The sequence below is a fragment of the Solanum stenotomum genome, chromosome 9, assembly GCF_019186545.1.
Source record: "Solanum stenotomum isolate F172 chromosome 9, ASM1918654v1, whole genome shotgun sequence".
Lineage (NCBI taxonomy): Eukaryota > Viridiplantae > Streptophyta > Magnoliopsida > Solanales > Solanaceae > Solanum > Solanum stenotomum.
The window spans coordinates 53,327,364-53,344,946 of record NC_064290.1 but is presented as its reverse complement, the minus strand read 5'-3'; the positions used below and the strand labels follow the sequence as shown (position 1 = coordinate 53,344,946).

At 34.6% G+C, this 17,583-nt stretch overlaps 1 protein-coding gene across 2 annotated transcripts; it reads right to left on the bottom strand.

The window, feature by feature from the left end:
* Positions 1–485: 485 nt before the first annotated feature.
* On the bottom strand, positions 486–16,166 carry LOC125877826 (protein REDUCED CHLOROPLAST COVERAGE 2). Of its 2 annotated transcripts, none has more exons than XM_049559095.1 (23): positions 15,879–16,166; positions 14,827–14,888; positions 14,206–14,298; positions 12,637–12,709; positions 11,073–11,426; positions 10,034–10,098; positions 9,187–9,318; positions 9,026–9,067; positions 8,428–8,934; positions 8,166–8,323; positions 7,561–8,053; positions 7,334–7,396; positions 7,146–7,247; positions 6,590–6,898; positions 6,411–6,503; positions 6,217–6,318; positions 6,036–6,140; positions 5,560–5,693; positions 3,924–4,107; positions 3,696–3,827; positions 3,501–3,625; positions 3,324–3,405; positions 486–3,228 (listed from the first exon to the last, which is right to left on the bottom strand). In XM_049559095.1, exons 1-23 carry the CDS (start codon positions 15,946–15,948, stop codon positions 1,129–1,131), a joined length of 5,580 nt encoding a protein of 1,859 aa, XP_049415052.1. In that variant the 5' UTR covers positions 15,949–16,166; the 3' UTR covers positions 486–1,128. The 2 variants fall into 2 exon arrangements, with proteins under 2 accessions (XP_049415052.1, XP_049415053.1); XM_049559096.1 differs by having other exon boundaries at positions 3,501–3,613.
* Positions 16,167–17,583: the final 1,417 nt, after the last annotated feature.

The window sequence follows — 17,583 nt, the reverse complement described above, 5'->3', positions numbered from 1 at the left end:
GATGAATAACAAGTTTACAAATTTACTCTAAAAGGGAATCTTAGAGCAACGGTAAAGTTGTCTCTATTTGACCTATAGGTCAATAATTCAAGCTGTAGAATCAGCCACTAATGTTTACATCAGGATAGACTGCCTACGTCACACCCCTTTCACGGACTCTGCGTGAAAGATTATAAGCTCAAGGACTATTGGGTTATGAAATCCATACTTTTGAATATGTAAACTAGTGATTATCACAAAACTCATAAAAATAACTAGCTTGATTGAAGCAACAATTAGATATTACCTCTAAAATGGCTCTTTTATTTCCCGATGGTCTATAGGGAACATCCTCTCTGTCTTCACAAGGTAGGGGTAAGGTTGCGTCACACCACCATCCTCGACCACATTTATGACCGTATTTGTGGGATTACATGGGGTATGTTTAATAAATAGTACAAAATAAATTTGTGAAAAAGGGCATATGGTAAAGATGGGAAAGCAAGTTAGAAGAGTAGATTACTAGATTTCAAGAAACCATAGAGTTGCACTTAAACAAAATGGTAAGATAAAATTACAAAATCCATGAAGTTGTCTTTACTCTATACAAAAAGTTCTACACTAAAACTATGAAGCATCACTTATTAGATTGAGAAGTAATCAGCATCCAAACCTGGTTATTGCAAAAGTATGCTACGAGAAAACAATGAATCTTGAACTCGATTTCAGGAGATGATTTGCTTCCCATGCACTGGTGTTCATCTCAAACGTATCATCTGACAAACTCGAAAGAGTTGCAATCTTTTGCATCTTCTGTTCGAGTGAACAAAATTGAAGAGAGAAGTGGAATTTAACAAATACATGGATGGACTCAGTTCCTTTTGAATTCGATGTAATTATATTTTCTCTGTGCAGCAACCTGTGGTCGTGCTAATAAAAATTCCAACGAGTTTGCTTCAACCAAGTCAAACTGTATCAGGAAGTCAGTGCATTACTTGGTTTTGATCTTCACCGGACATCTAAGCAGGAAAACAGCTCTGTGGTTCAGTTTCTGGCCTTCAGAGATACCCGGTCATCTGTAAAGTAAAAGACACAAAAACCAATTGACGAAGAACAGGCCAATGCTTTTAACATGAAAGTAGTATCTCTTCAACTTGCTACCTCAACAACCTCATTTTCACCATCACTATAATCTCCCCAACGCTTGGTTCCTTTCTCCTCAAGAACGACAGTACTACACGTTTCTTTTGAAGCAGTAATCTCATCAGATAGTGCAGGTGTATCTACAGACATTTCTCCATTTTCACACTGTGATTTCTCATCATCTTTAGGAATGTCATGTAGTTTTTCCACATCTTCTTCCTGATCCTGCATGATCTGCTGACTTTCTGTCTCGTCAGTTACCAAACTACTGGAGGTTTCCACTTCAGTCCCATCAGCCACCGCTGTATCGTGATTTTCAGCAGCTTCTTCCAGAGTTACAGCTAAAGGGGACTCTCCTGCTTCAACTGGATATATTGAAAGTCCATCTTCAGTCACTGGTGTACTGTTCAAGGATGCTGGAGAACCATCTGGAGATACTGGTATGCTATTTGGTGATATCGGGTATCCATTTGATGAAGCCATGTAACCATTTGGAGCAACGGGAAAGCCATTTGGAACCCATGGCTGGCCAGGGACAAACTCAGCTGCATGTGGGTTCATGATTCTAGGAACAGCGAAATGGCTGGCATCCCCATTAGGTTCACCATTGAGAAAAGCAGGCTTGTTTCGTGGAACTCGATTTCCAGACCTACCATAGCCACCTGACAAGCGTGGACCATACGGAACTCGTGCTGTTGCTGACTGATGTGGTGATCTACGAACAGGACTCAGAGGAAGCAAAGGAGGGATATTCACAGGAGGGGGCAATATTCCTCCATGCTCCTTGAAACCTGGTGCTGGGATAGTGCCAAAAACTGGAACAGGTGATGGATTAAATGGTGGTGCAGCTGCCGAAAGTTTCTTGGTTGCTTCTTTTCCAGTCTCAGAATCACCTTGCTGGTCTGATTCAGTAGGCATGGTACTAGCATTGCTGGTAATATCTTTATCTACTCCAGTTGGCAATGTGACACTTCCTAGATCACCAGGTTCATCGTCATTCTTTTCTTTCACTGCAGCTCCTTCATTTGTAAGACAAGCATCCTTCTCTGTCACTAAATCAGTAGCAGCTTTGCTTTCCGGCATATTGACTTTGGAAGTTGCATTTGAATCACTGGAAGAACCATTATTTTGGATACCCGGAACGGAGCTATTTGTAGAAGCTGTGACAACTGCGTCCTTCTCCCCAGAAGTGTCAGATTTTGTCCCCTCAGAAGATTCAGCTGATACAGGTGCTTTCTCTTTACTTTGTTGAGCGTCATTGACTGCTTGATTGGTTTTCTCACCAAAATCATCCTGTTGCTTCTCTTCACCGACTTTCTGAGCCTTTTCTCCATCATTGGTTCTCGCTGTTGTCGGTAGAGTTGAATCAGTTATCACAGTCTCCTTTTTTTGTTCTGAATTACTATCCTTTGGCAATTGCTCTGCCACTGCTTTCACAATGGTACCAGGTGGAGCTAAAGCAACTTCTTTGTAAGAAAACAGTTTTCCAGCTGCCTGAACACTGATTGAGCTGACAAGTGAATTAGTTTTGACAACTTGTTCAGCTTGAGCAGGGGTGACTGGTGCCGATTTGGGCTTAGAAGATCTCTCAGTACCACCAGATGGTGAAGCAGCACTGTTTAACTTAGGGCTGAAACTAGCACTCTTCACAAACTTCTTTGAAGCAGGAGATAGCCCAGATGACGCCGCAGATTCATTTGGAGTTAATCTTGGAGATGGAAAATTAGTGGTTTTACCTCGAGCTCTTGGTAAATGGGAAGCATTCGTGAAGTTGGTGTTAAGTTTTGCAAGGTTAGGTCTCCTAGAACTAGAAATCTTACGCCCCATTGTTGAACGACCTTTGGGTAAAGCCTCTTGCCATCCTTCCTCAGAGGTATCCTCTAGTATCACGTCGTCATTTTTCTCCAGTACTGTCTGTTCTATGAAAATGTGTTCAGATTGCTTAGGTGTGGGTTCTGCAATCTTCAATTCTGATTTGTTGTCTAATTCGGACTTGTTCTCTTTATCATTGGAGTTCTCCACAACAGGACTAATTGGAGAAAGAAGTTCATCCTTCTCAAATTCATCGGTAGCTATTCCCCCATTTTGCCCTGCTTTGCCTTTAACCTATATATGATAAATGAGGAAATTTAAACAGGATACTTCAGTAAAGTGATCTAAATAGAAAATGGTTGTGTATATTAGGAGAAAGAAGCACAAACCTTTGCACGAGCTTGCTTCTTTTGCGCTTCTCTAGCCTTCATCTCAGCATCTGGAGCTATGTAATCCAACAAATCCGAGACACTACGCATACCAAAGAGGAAAACAAAATTTTGATTAGCGTATGTAAGTATGAAACAGGAAAAAAAGAACTACTGAATCGAAAAGAATATTACTACCTTAGATGGCCTTTGCTAGAGATAGAGGCATCAGGCTTCGGGGTGCCATTTCGTGCAGCTTCTTGCTGCTCAAGTGCTTTAGATTCAAAATACTCAAGCCATGCCGCAGCATCCTGCAGAAAATTCTGAATAAGATTGCCACGAGGTTCATCACCGAGAACAAACTGAATAACCAGACTTCAAACTAATTTATACCTGAGTACGTAAATCATCAGGTCCAAGTTTAGCTTGCAGTATCTGAAGTGTAGTTTGCTCATGTTGAACACTCAAGGAGTATGCTTCCATTAAAGAAAGAGCAATTGCAATAGCATGATAGCTGGCAGCAGTCTGGAGGAGACGAACATTTGGGTTAAGAAAAATTTAAGCTGTCAACGGGCTGATCTTCTGGACACAAACATAATAGAGATAGAATAGAGAAATTACTTGAATATGGTCAGCTCCAAGAAGTCTCTGGTTACACTTAAGAGCCTCGTGAAGGTACCTGAGTGCAACGTGGACATTTCCGAGACCTTCCTCCATCATTGCAACATTTATATATGTTGCAGCAGTATTTGGATGAGAAGGTCCACAAGTAAGATGCAAAAGATAGAGGGCACGATTGACATACCTAAATAAAGAAAAAACAATTATCAGTTCATCAGTAAACATAACGAAGTGTTCTGATACGAGATGATGCACGACACAAATTATTAAAAATACATTAAACACAAAGAAGCTGGCACAGTTTCAGTTCCTTGCTTTCACAGCATGGTTCAGGCTGCATCATGCTCAATGAATAATACTACAAACACCTTCTAATAAGTGACATTAAATAGAATCAGGAGGGCAAAATTCAAACCATAAGCCTCGTGGCCTTTCCGTGGGGGACAAGGATAAAATATACGAGATTGTTTCTAGTATAAATAGCAAAATGATTTCCATAATAGAGCCATTGTTATATCTTCTACTTTGTGATGTAAAAGTCATTAGGGACAAGAGGGGTTTCTCAGGTGGTAAGCACCTAAGATTGTGGGTTTGAGTCACCAAGGGAGCAAAAAGGTGGGAGCTCCTAGAGAGGGGTCCAAAGAAAAAAAAATGAGGGAATGGAAGAAGATCTGCAAGAGAAGGAGTTTCTTCTGGGAAGGAAGTCTGCGACAAGCAATGGCGGACAGTAATAGCCTGTTTCAGTGGTGTACACAGAACTTTTAGGAAGTGGTGTAGATATTTATAGAAGGAAAGATATCGTACTTATAAGTAGGTTATATCTTGACTCGTTGGTTTATAAGTTGAGGTTTGAACCTCCAACATCAAACAACAAAATCAGCTGATGAACCAACACGCCAATAGGTAACTTTAGTCAAGTGGTGTCATTTCGTTAAATATGTATCTCTATACATAGTATTAATATATATATTTAGTAAAATTTTCTGAGGAAACGGTGTCGCTTGACACCCCTTCGCTCAATGTGGGTCAGCCCCTGGCCTGTTTAGACAAGCTTCTGCACAGCTAATTTTATTTTAAAAAAAACACTTGTACAGATAATGAAGGTGTTCGGCCAAGCTTCTGGCGAAGAAATAAGTGCTTTAGGACAGTAGCAGAAGCTGAAAAGTAGCTTCTCCAAAAAAATAAGCACTTTCGAATTTTTTTGGGACAAGATTACCCTATAAAATTCATGCTTACCAAACTAAAATTAGCATTAACTTCCTTTTTCGTAATTTGACACTAAAAAGCACTTTTTGAAAATAGTAGCCAAACACAACTGCTACTCTACCAAAATACTTTTTCAAAAAGCACTTTTGATAAGAAGTACTTCTCAAAATAAGTTAATTTCGGCAGCTTGACCAAATAACTATAAGTCTGAGAGCCAGCACAGCAGTTGATTTATTCTTTTTAAGTTGATGAATACGAGAAGCTATTCAAAAACCAGATAAATATGAAGGGATGAACCATCAGATTAATCAATAGGGATCTATGTTGTAAGTTTCCATCACACTAGAGTTGAAGGCAGGCAATGAAAAATAAACAAATAATCACGACTTAGAACTAGATTTTTCCGTGAGGAAGAGAGAGGTACACATACTTTAATGCCAACTCTGTGTGTTGAAGTCGGTAGTAGAAAACTGCTAAATCTCCATAACTCTTCATTGTATCTGGGTGGTCAAGTCCAAGCTCTCTTTCATTAATATCCAAAGCTTTTTGTTGATAAATAGTTGCCTGATAGGGTGAATCATCATTACATATATAAGAGAATTAGTGTTGTACCAGTGAAGCAATTATGATCAGAAAATGCAGCATGCTGAATTTCCATAAAAGTTTTTTTCGTGAACTAGAACACTCTACTTTTAAAAAAGCTCTACCGACTAAAATATGTCCTCCTACATCTCACATAACACACAAGTAGCAAACGATTACTATTTTCCCTGTCCAATGCATGGGAGAGGATGCATACGTAACATAAACAGACTAGTATTTCAGTTATCTAGCCAGTTCGAAAAAATGCCAGCATTTATCAAAGTTGTGAAGCCATATTTCAGAATGTAAAATATAAATTTATACCTGATTAAAATCTCCAGTGTGGTAGAGTACCACAGCTAAGAGACTGTATGCACCTGCTGTCATTCGATGGTAAGGACCACATACAGAAACGAGTTTTGAGAGTGCCTTCAAAATTAAAACAAATCTCAGTTCGAGACCTTGAATGATTATCGAGACATGCCATTGAACCACAAAATGTTACCTTAGTTCCAAAAGTTACAGCATCCTCCAGTTTGCCTTTATCCAGAGAAGTTTTGGATGATTCCAGCAGCGTACGCCCATCCGCTGATGAGCATGCAACATGCTGTTGAGAACATCCACAATTGTCAAAACTTCCTGAGGCTCCTCCTAATAATTCACATTCTGCATTTGACATTTGGAAACTAGTGTGCGTACCTTGTACACGGGGACCATGCTTATGATATCCGACTTCTTGAAAGGAAATGGAGAGTCCATATCATAGTCTTTGGGAACAAGCTCAAGTCCTACCTGAAATATTATTTGTTAGTACGGATGAGGTAGGTAAGATTTACCAAGGACCGGACACCAAATTTTTAGTATTCGAATTTGTATACCTTATGACAAAGACCTCGAAGAATGGCAAATTTTCTAAGATCCTCCCGACTTTCATCCTTCCACTGCCACCCGAACCTCTTCAAAAGAAAAGTTTCTATCCACTTCCATTTCAAGTCATCATCTGAATCACCATTTTCTGCAGACGGAGTCCCAAGCAATACATTTAAACAAGAAGCTATTGATGCAGCCACATTAGCAATATTATCAACTGCTGCCACAACAGCCTGCAGTATGTGTTTGTAAGCTCGAACAACCATCTCGTGAATACAAAGAGATTGCACGTGAGGAAGTTTGTCTGCAAGTTCCACCTGACATCAGAAGCAAAAGTTCAAATAAAGTTAAATACTAAGTTTAGAAATTAAAACAAAAATAAGAAGTTGAACTTGCAGACAAACTTTTGCTATTCAAATACTCCTATAAGTGCTTTTACAGCTGATTAGAAATCTATGCTTCCCTTTACTTAAAGTATAGGGAAATTAGGGGCAGGGCACTGCACTAATAAAGTTAGAAATGACTGCATAGATTTATTAAGATTTTAAGGCCTGAAGCAATTACCACACGCCCCAAGGAGCACATTTGCAAACCCCTGGTGTGCATGAAATCTGTCAGTGTCCTTCCATCGACGGGTGAAAGCTCCAGTGACCCAAAATCAGCAACCTTTCAAAAGTTCAAATTTGTAGCCAGCGAGAGTTAGTTCAATTTCAAGAAGCAGGATAGACATGCAAGTATATAGAGGCACTGACCAGTTTTGGAAGGGCAGTATCAGCGTAGTATTTATGTGCCATACTGATCAACTCATCGGGTGACTGCCAGAATAAACAGAACCAGAATACAGTTTAAGAACTGGACATGATGATGCAGCATGACAGATCTATCTTACACGTGACCCGTCGGGACTATTGTTTCATACATTGCAGTTTTGAAACTAAACATGCAAGGAACGGTATGGGTATAAAAGATAGCAACACACCTTAAGGTGAAGACCAGTTTCTGATTCCTTTAGGCGCAAATATGCTGCTTCAGGTAGCACCTTTTTCCAAAGAATTTCCATTTCCTCGTCTAGTTTCTCTAGCTCTTTCTTGTTAGCGTCACCTGAAGAAGCTTCGTTCCCTGAACTAGCTTTGCTGCTCTTGTCATCTGATTTCTTCTTAATTTCCTTCAGCAGACCACCATGCTTTCCAAGACCCTTAACCGCTGGCTCTACTTTAGCTTCATCAGTTTTCTTAGACTCAACTTTTCCGGAGGCTTGATTTTGCAAATGTTGCACCCAACATGCACCCAGCTCCCATCTAATAGATTTCACTTGTTTACTGTCTTCTTCCTGTAACTTCTGCATGCTTTCGCTGAGCACTTGTCTTACTAAAGACTTAGTAGCTAGAACGTCTTCGACATCTGTACCTTGTAATTTATGTACTTGGCTAGATGGCTGAGGAGTTGATGACTTGTGCAATAGCATTCTCAAGCTGAATAAGATGAAGAATGCCGTTAGTAGAATAGTTCATGAAAATCAAAAACAATTCACTGGTGTACATATATTCATCTTATTGGCATCTGATTCTGGCTAACTCTACTAACCTGTTAACATTCAATGCATTTGCACCTCCCTCTGCCTGGTCATCTATTTCAATATCCTGAGGAATGGGATTTGTCCCCCAGTTCACCTCAGCTGCAACTTTTACGATAGCTGTGTAGCCACAGTGTCTAACCACCACTACACCCAAGGTAGAAGTATCCTGCAATAACACATAACGATCATAAGTTATGAATGCTTCACCAAATAACAAAATCAACTAGCAGATAAATGACAAATTATAAACATATTTATATTCAAACTGACATGAACAGTTGCACTCTCATCTGCAGTTATGCCTTTTAGTAAGTTTCTCTTTGCAAGATCCTCAGGCGACATGCCTAGCACCTGAATGCCATCGTTTTTGTTGTCCAATTTCTTGCTCGCATCTGACATGTCTTTTGTCACACTGATAAGAAGATCGCCAATTTTTTCCTCGTATGGAATTGTAGAACTAGAGCTGTTGTCCACTAGATGCTTTATGGAAGCAACTGCTTTGAGAACTGATACATCGACAAATAGACTGTGCAGTAGAAACGCTTTCCTATCTCTAATTTGCCTTTCTTCAGCTGCTTTACAAGGCATTGCTGCCAGGATCGCAAATTCCTTCGCCCACGGCCTATGATCATGCTTACCATCTCCTCCCTGTCCACCTCCATTTCCTCCCCAATTCTCATCTTCCATGGGAAGTGGAGGAAAAGTAGCTGGATTGTCAGCAACAAAAGGAGGGACAACCCATGTGTTTGCTCGAAAACCATAAGGAAGATTCCCAAACTGTAAGCAAAAGTGACCATTCTTGAGCATTCATTGTTTGCTTATTCTTGAACTCAAGACAACTACTTTCAAATTGACAAATATTACTAACCTTATTATGCTCAGTGAATCCTTTCATGAGAGCCTTGTATGCCTGGAACGAAACAAACAAACAATTAATAAAGAAATCGCATATATAGTCAATGTCACTACATAGTGAATCTTTCTGGTCAGATAGACGATTAAAGTTTAACAAAATGCATTCTTACTCACAGCGTCAAAAACTCGACTTAATTGTTGCAACAATCCAACCAAAGAGTGACTCGAAAGAGCACGTTTTCCAGCAGGATAGAAACCTGTCCTAGAAGCAACAATTGTTGTTGGCTTGCCACTGCAGATTCGGACCTGTATTGTATTTCACGAACCATTATTCAAATTACTACTATATCTTTATCATTCCAAAAAACTAAAACATTTACGATTTGCTACTACTCCCCTCCATTTCAATTTGTTTGTCTTACTTTCCTCATTAGTTTGTTTCAAAAAGAATGTTTCTTTTCTTTTTTCGGTAACTCCTTAATTTCAATTTTCCACATGACATGTTTAAGTCCACAAGATTAAAGGACATTTTGGAACATTCTACGTATCTTTAGTTTAACACCACAAGATTAAAAAGTTTTCTTTACTTTCTTAAACTCGTACCAAGTCATGACCAGACAAACGATACGGAGGGAATATTAGTTTCAGCACTTCTACCTAACCACATAACTGTTATTTATAAAATCAGTTTCAGCACCTACAAGTGCTTTTCAACACTTCACAGTTTACATTTATCATATCAGCTAACCTGAACGGGTTTCTTTTGCCACAAATAAATATTACTCCCTCTATTTCAATTTATTTGTCCTACTTTCTTTTTTAGTCCGTTTCAAAAGAAAATGTCTCTTTCCTTTATTAGCAACTCTTTAATTCTAATTTTCTACGTGACATGTTTAAGATCACACGATTAAAGACATTTGGTACATTTTCATATCTTTAGTTTAAGGCCCCTTTAAACTCTGTGTCAAATCAAAACTTGACAAACGAATTGAAATGCAAGGAGTAAAACAACGAAACTCACATCTATTTGGAAAAAATCATCTTCGGTTTTATCCTCGAGGAATGGTCGACTTGATCTCCTGATATCTGCAAATTTCAAACAAAAGATTAGCAGATAAGAAATAGTTTTTAGAAAAAAACACTACTAAATTTTTTAAATACATTTAATAAAATTGTAGCTATGACTAAGAATGAAAAATACAACAACAAAATACCCCATGCAATCCCATAGTGGGATCTAGAAAAGGTAGAAAGGTTGTTTTCAATAGACAATCCGCTCAAGTAAAGCTCAACAAAACAAGAAGAAAAAGAGAATACAGCCAAGAATACCAATAACACCAACAAATAATACGATAACAAGGGCAAACAAACATGTAACAATAAGAAGTATAAGAAAATAAAAGTAAAAATACAACTGACAAGGAAAACTAGACATCCCAACTACCTACTAACCTCACTCCTGTCTTAATTCTCGACTTTCATATCCTCTTACCAACGAGTAAAACTTACACCTTGTTTGGATGGTTGTTGCCCATTGTATTGTATTGTATTATTAGTTTAAATACAATGTTTGTTTTGATTGTTACTTAAATTCTATTGTATTGTATCATTTAAAACCATCATTAACTAACGATGGAAAGACCCATTTTATGCAACAATCGATTTGGTGTGATCGCGTCGTTACCTTAATACTTTCTTCCCATTTTATCTTTAATTATTATTTAAAAATTATATTTCATCTTTGATCCTACCTTTTCATAGTAACTCTACCTCGTATTGATAGGTTTATCATTCAAATTATAAATATGTAACATTATGTAACGACGGAGAACCGTCTATCCAAACATTATATTCATGAAAACAATACAATACAATACAATATATTATGAAATAAATATGTAACAATCATCCAAACAAAGTGTTAAAAAATAAAAAATTGCAGCGTCTGAAAATTCTTTCCTGTGCATTTTCAGCTCCAATAATCATGCATATCACATAATCACAATAATGAAAAATTAATAAAATTAATTACATAATTATTAAATAAAAAATTAACTCACATTGGATCGGCGGAGTGAGATGAGCAAACGAGAAAAAGTCATAGAACTGTCCCAGTCGCGGCGGAGGACACATCATCGCGGGGTCACCTTTCTCCGCCGCGTCACCGACATCGTCGCCGTCACATACGGCGGCGACGGCATCTGGCTTCGACGGTTTAGCGCCGGCCTTTTTCGGTTCCTGAGGTTTGGGCTTGCCTGATTTTGGTTCGGAGAGTGCATTTTCTGAACCGGATTCAGTACCGGTTCGACCGGTGGGTTTGATTGAAGAAGATGAACCGGCGAAAGAAGTGGTGCATGCAACTATGTCGAGAACTCTTCTAATATGCGCCACTGATTGTTCTTCTGTATAATCCTCTGCACCCAAAAATAAATAAATTATAATTTAAAATAAAAATATTTGGTAATTAACGACAGTGATGACTAATGGTGATGATGGTAAATATTAATTAACGAGATTGGTTGACAGTGATGATTGTGGAAAATTGTGATGGCGTGGTGTAAGGTTATGGTTAATGGTGATGATAGTAATAATTAATAGTTGACGTTGATTGATAATTATAATTGGTAATATATAGTGCGATTAATGATGATATGGTAACAATAGTTGATTGTTGGTGATAGTAATGGTAAATGGTGATTGGTGAAAGTCATAGCAATTGATAATGATGGTTGATGATTAATTGGTCGTAATTATGGTAACAACAGTTGATTGTCAATAGTAATAATTGTAAATGGGGGGATAAGGGTCTGAAAAATACTTCAATCTTGGTCGCATTTGCTGTTGCGATACTAAACTTTCATAAGGACCTATTACCTCCCTAGACTATTTAATACCGTATTTTTTACCCCCTGAACTATTTAATAGTGTATTTTAAAGGTATATATGTGCCCACGTAGACACATTACTATTTATAATTTTGCATTATTTTTTATGTCCACGTGGGCAAATATATATGTTTAAAATACGGTATTGAATAGTGTAGGGAGGTAATAAATCGTCATTAAAGTTTAGTATCGCAACAGTAAATCCGACCAAAGTTGAAAAGACCCTTATCCCTAAACGGGGGCTAGTAATAGTTATGACCATTAATAATATAGTTGTGATATATGATCTAGTTGATGATGGTAATCGGACATAACTATGGTAATAGTAATTGACAACTATAATATATTATAAATAATTGCTAGTAATACTAACAGTTAACTAATGAATTGGAAGTAATTAATAACAATTATGATTGATGATAGTAATTATGGACGTTATATACTAGTAATTTATATTAGTTGCCAATAAGTAAAAGTAGATGAGTGTAGCGATGAAATACTCAATCTTTTAAATCCTTAAAAAAAATAGCATATTAATAATTACATGTTATATGTTTTAATCATTCAAAGTAATATAATATCTTAAAATTAAAAATTATTGAATCGAAATTTTCGATATCAATAGTAGGGTCACGTCACGTGATTATCGAATCGGAATTTTCAATATCGGTAGTGGGTCACGTGATCTTCTTGGTGATAATGCATATATAAGTAGGACCATGAGCATAAAGAAAAGTACCTTCGACTAAGCTGAGGTGGCACGGTTTCAGCGACACAATTTCCACTGTATCTTTTAGCCTTGTTCCTCTCACCTGTCCCCAATCCAAAAATTTACCATTTATTTTTTTAATTTATATTTTTATATAATATATACCAATAAAAATAATTAAAATTTATTATTATTTATACGAACATATACTCGATGTAATATCGAGATCTTATTTCACATTGTATGAAGATAGAGAAATTGTTTTAATAAATTCTCAATTTAAGTAAAGCATATCAGAATAGGTTTGGAACGGTTATTACTTATACAAGAGCAACCATACCCAACCCAGTGTGATTCTATAAGGGGGCTCTACCTTGTGAAGACTTTCGGCTCAAATAAAACATATCAAAACATGTTTGAAATTGTTATTACTTATACAATAACAATGTACTTAGTGTAATTCTACAAATAGGGTCTCCCCCTATATATCTCTATCATGTGAAGGTAGAAAAACTGTTTTCGAAATATCTCAGCTTAAATAAAGCATGTTTGAAACTATTATAACTTATACAACAACAAGATGTCTAATGTCATCTACCGAGTATAAGAGGATAGTATGTACGTATACTTTATCTTATTTTGTGAAGATACAGAGGTTGTTTCTAAAATACCTCAATTTAAGTAAAGCATATCAAAGCAAGTTTAGAATTAATATTATTTTTATATAAATATTTATTATTTTATTTTTTGATATAATTTGAGAAATTATGGTTAGTAAAAATTCATATGATCATCTTTATAACTTGTTTGAGGTAAAGACAATTATATATTAATATTTTAAAAATATTTACTATATTGGGAAAAAAAATACTTGTCTCTTGGAATAATAATTTTCTAAATACATAATAGAGGGAGTATGTATTTCTTACTAGTTAAAAGTTACGTAAATGAATTTGCATTTCACAAGTGTGTGAACAATATTTATTACAAGTGAAATACAGTTACATTAAACTTACTTTTAAGAACAGAATGTGAATTACATGAATCATTTTTTCTCTAAAGGAGTATTAACTAGCAATCAATTAAAACCAAATTACACTACTCTTTAAATTTTGAAATTTAACTATAGTAAATCTGATATAATTAAATGATAAATACTTTTTTATTTTTAACTAAATATCTCGAGTTTGAAACTTTGTTCGAGAGCACTTCACTCTCCAAATATAAAACTTATTTTTAACACAAATTCTGATTTAGTCGACAACAAATGCGAGTACTGAAACAAAATAATTTTTTTAAAAATAAGTAAATAAAAATTATCTAAAATACAAAATATAATAAGTACCTGTAAAATTAGTTGAGGCATAAACAAACTCGCTCAAACAACTCTAACTAACTTGGTTCAAAATTAAATGGCTAAGCTCCACACACATTAATTAAACTTTTCTTCTTCTTCTTTTTTAGCATTTTTCTTTCAAACTTCTTTCACAAAAAAAGCATATATATTTGAAATGTAGGAAAAAGGCCATTATTATGACATTAAAAGAGAAAAATATGCAAAAAAAAAAGAAAGGAAATAAAATAAATACAAAATATTACCTCATGTGACAAGGAGTAATTGGTCACGTGACATGTCTCCACATTGACGGCTAATAGCTTTCTCACATCTAAAATCTTGTCCGTTGATATCCCCTAAAATGTCAACCATTGTAATTGACCATAATGAATTATTTTACTGACTCGTTTAGTTTGCAGACTAAATTATTTCGAAATTATAATTTTTTGATTAGTTTTCCCACATAGTAGGTGAGACAGAATAATCTCAAATAGAGATGAAACTCATATTATGTGTGATCGAAAATTTCTCATCGACAAATTAGAGTATCAATTTATCTCAATCTTAATCTAAAATATCTCACCTTATTTCACGTATAAAACGATTGATCGTCTGAAATAATAATCATGAAATTATATCTTGGACAAATTTATCCACTTTGGAGGAGGAATAGTACAACTCCAAGTCTGATTGGATAAGATGAGATATCGGGATTAAGATTGAGATGGAATTTATATGTTTTTGATTGACAGTGTAAATTTATTTCAAAATAAATTTATACCGTCAATCAAATATGTTATAAATTTTATCTTGAATATTTTACCTCGTACCGCGCACCAAACGACCTCTATTGTTAATAAATTAATTGTCATTGGTAACTTTACCTTAAGCATCACTTGTGAGTCGTTGGGTGTTTCCACCGATATCTCTATAACGTTTGGTAGAACTGTAATTCAAAAATTAACACATGGGAAAATTATTATGATTAGAAAAATGTAAAAATAAATAAAATAAATAAAACTTAAAAGATTTATCTTTTTACTGACTAATTATTTATATTTGGGATTTAGTTATACACGAAAATTAGCTTAATAATTATTATCAAATTGTGTAAATTATTAGTGTGTGGACTTTATCAACTCATGAATTTATTATAAAATGCATAAGGAAAATATATTTTTCAAGAAAATGTTATCATGGAGTTGATAATCTTTGTTCCGATAATATAACTTGAATAATTTCAAATTAATTTTATTATATACAGTAATAATTCAAGTCTAATTGAATAAACATTATTATTATTCGATAATATAACCTTAATTTAGTAGAATATTAATTTAATGTAATTGCTTCAAGAAATTCGTCACGAAATAACAAAGATTGTGATTTTACAAAAGAATTCATAGATAATTAGATATAGAAAGAAATTCTATCAAATAAAAAGAACTCCACGATAGTTCGATCATTAATATGACATATAAAAGAATTATGATAGAAATCATATTGGAATTAATAAAAACACAAAATAAAAACATGACTTATTATAAACTTAAGACTTAATAGTAGAGCAAATAACAATTTGACTCACTTGAACAGAATTTTGATAATTATTATTAACATACATTGAAATTGATAAATATTTAATAACTTTAGACTTATGAGCATAAGAATTAGCAATTTAACTCACTTGAATAAAATTTTGATAAATATTATTAATACAATATATAAAGAAATTTTGATAGAAATTACATTGGAATTGACAAAAATGCATAATAAAAACATTTAGAAACTTTAGACATAGCAATTTGACTTACTTGAATAAAATTTTCATAATTATTATCATAAAGAAAATATGAAAAATCCATGATAATTTTTTTTTAATTGAAGATAACTATTTTTTAAAAAAAAGATAATAAAGTAGATATAGCACAAATACCTTTCTCTTCTTTTTTCTTCTTCTCTCCCTTTGCTTTGTGTGGCTTAGCTTTTCCTGTTTTGGGAGCCATTTTTTCTCCCTTCCTTCAAACTTCAATGAATATAATATTTTTTTTCAAAAATAAAATTAAAAAAATACTTAAAGAATTTCAAATTCCCATATAATTCACATGAGTAAAGATTAATGAAAATTCATATGTATCAAGAAAATGTTGAACTTTATTTCAATATTTTTGTTGAAGTAGAAGAAGAATAAGAGAGAACTTGAATGAAGCAAAAGATAAGATGAAAAATGTTATGAAATGAGACAAAGGAAGATAAGGGGAATTAAACAATATATAATAAGAGTTAAATTTTCATAATTTTTTTTTTGTTTTTGTAGTAGTTCTTGTGAGTATATTATTATCTAAGAGGAAATATGAAAAGAGAAGAGATATAGAGAGGAAAAAAATAAATATAAGAGGGGGTTTATATTTATTTTATTTTATTTTAATTTTGTTTATTTTTGTTGCTGTTGTTGGAGATAGGATAAGGTAATACAATCTCCAAGCCATAGTAGCCTAAGAGATCTTTTAGACCTTTTGTTGTTTGTACATATGTGTTGTGTGTATATCAGAAAGAATGTAAGGCTGGCAATTTTAGACCTCTCATTTATCTTCCAAAATTGTTTCATCTTCCCATTCACTAGTCTTTTGGTTTATTTTAATAATAATAATAAAAGTTAAAAAGCGACATGTAAGATGGATGGGATACCTCTGCTCTTAATATTTCAGATTTAAATATTGAGAAGTGTTTTACCATTTTATAAGTTTGTTCAACATAAATTTAAATTAGTTGGTGGATTGTGAATATTGGACAATTAATAAACAAAGTTAATTAAGAGAGTAGTAGATGGTTCAGTTAATTAGGAACTTGGTAGGATGGTTTGGGTACCTCCACTCTTAATATTTCAGGATTGAGAAGTGTTATACCGTCTTATAAGTATGTTCAACATAAATTCGAATTAGTTGGTGGATTGTGAATATTGGACAATTAATAAACAAAGTTAATTAGGGGAGTGATGGATGGTTCAGTTAATTAGGGACGAGATAGGATGGTTTGGGTACCTCCACTCTTAATATTTCAGGTTTAGATACTGAGAAATGTTTTACCATCTGTTCAGCATAAACTCGAATTAGTTGGAAAAGTGGATTGTGAATATCGTACAATTAATAAACAAAGTTAATTAGGGGAGTGGTGGATGGTTCATTTAATTAGGGATGGGGTAGGATGGTTTGGGTACGTCCTCTCGTAATATTTCAGATTTAAACTTTGAGAAATGTTTTACCACCTAAGTGAGTTTGTCTAGCACAAATTTAAATTAGATAGGTAAGTGAATTGTGAATATCAGACAATTAATAAACAAAGTTGATTAAGGGAATGGTGGATGGTTCAGTTAATTAGGGACAGGTAAAATGGTTGAGATATTTCAGATTTAAATATTGAGAAATACTTTACCACCTTAGTGAGTTTGTCAACACAAATTTAAATTAGTTCGATAAGTGGATGGTGAATATCGGACAATTAATAAACAAAGTTAAATAAGGGAGTGGTGGATGGTTCACATTAGTCCATTTTAAACAAAGGTATTGAATCTGAACCTTAATTTCACTCGATGACGTCAGAGCTATAATAAAAGTTACAGCTAGACTCAACATGCCATTTAC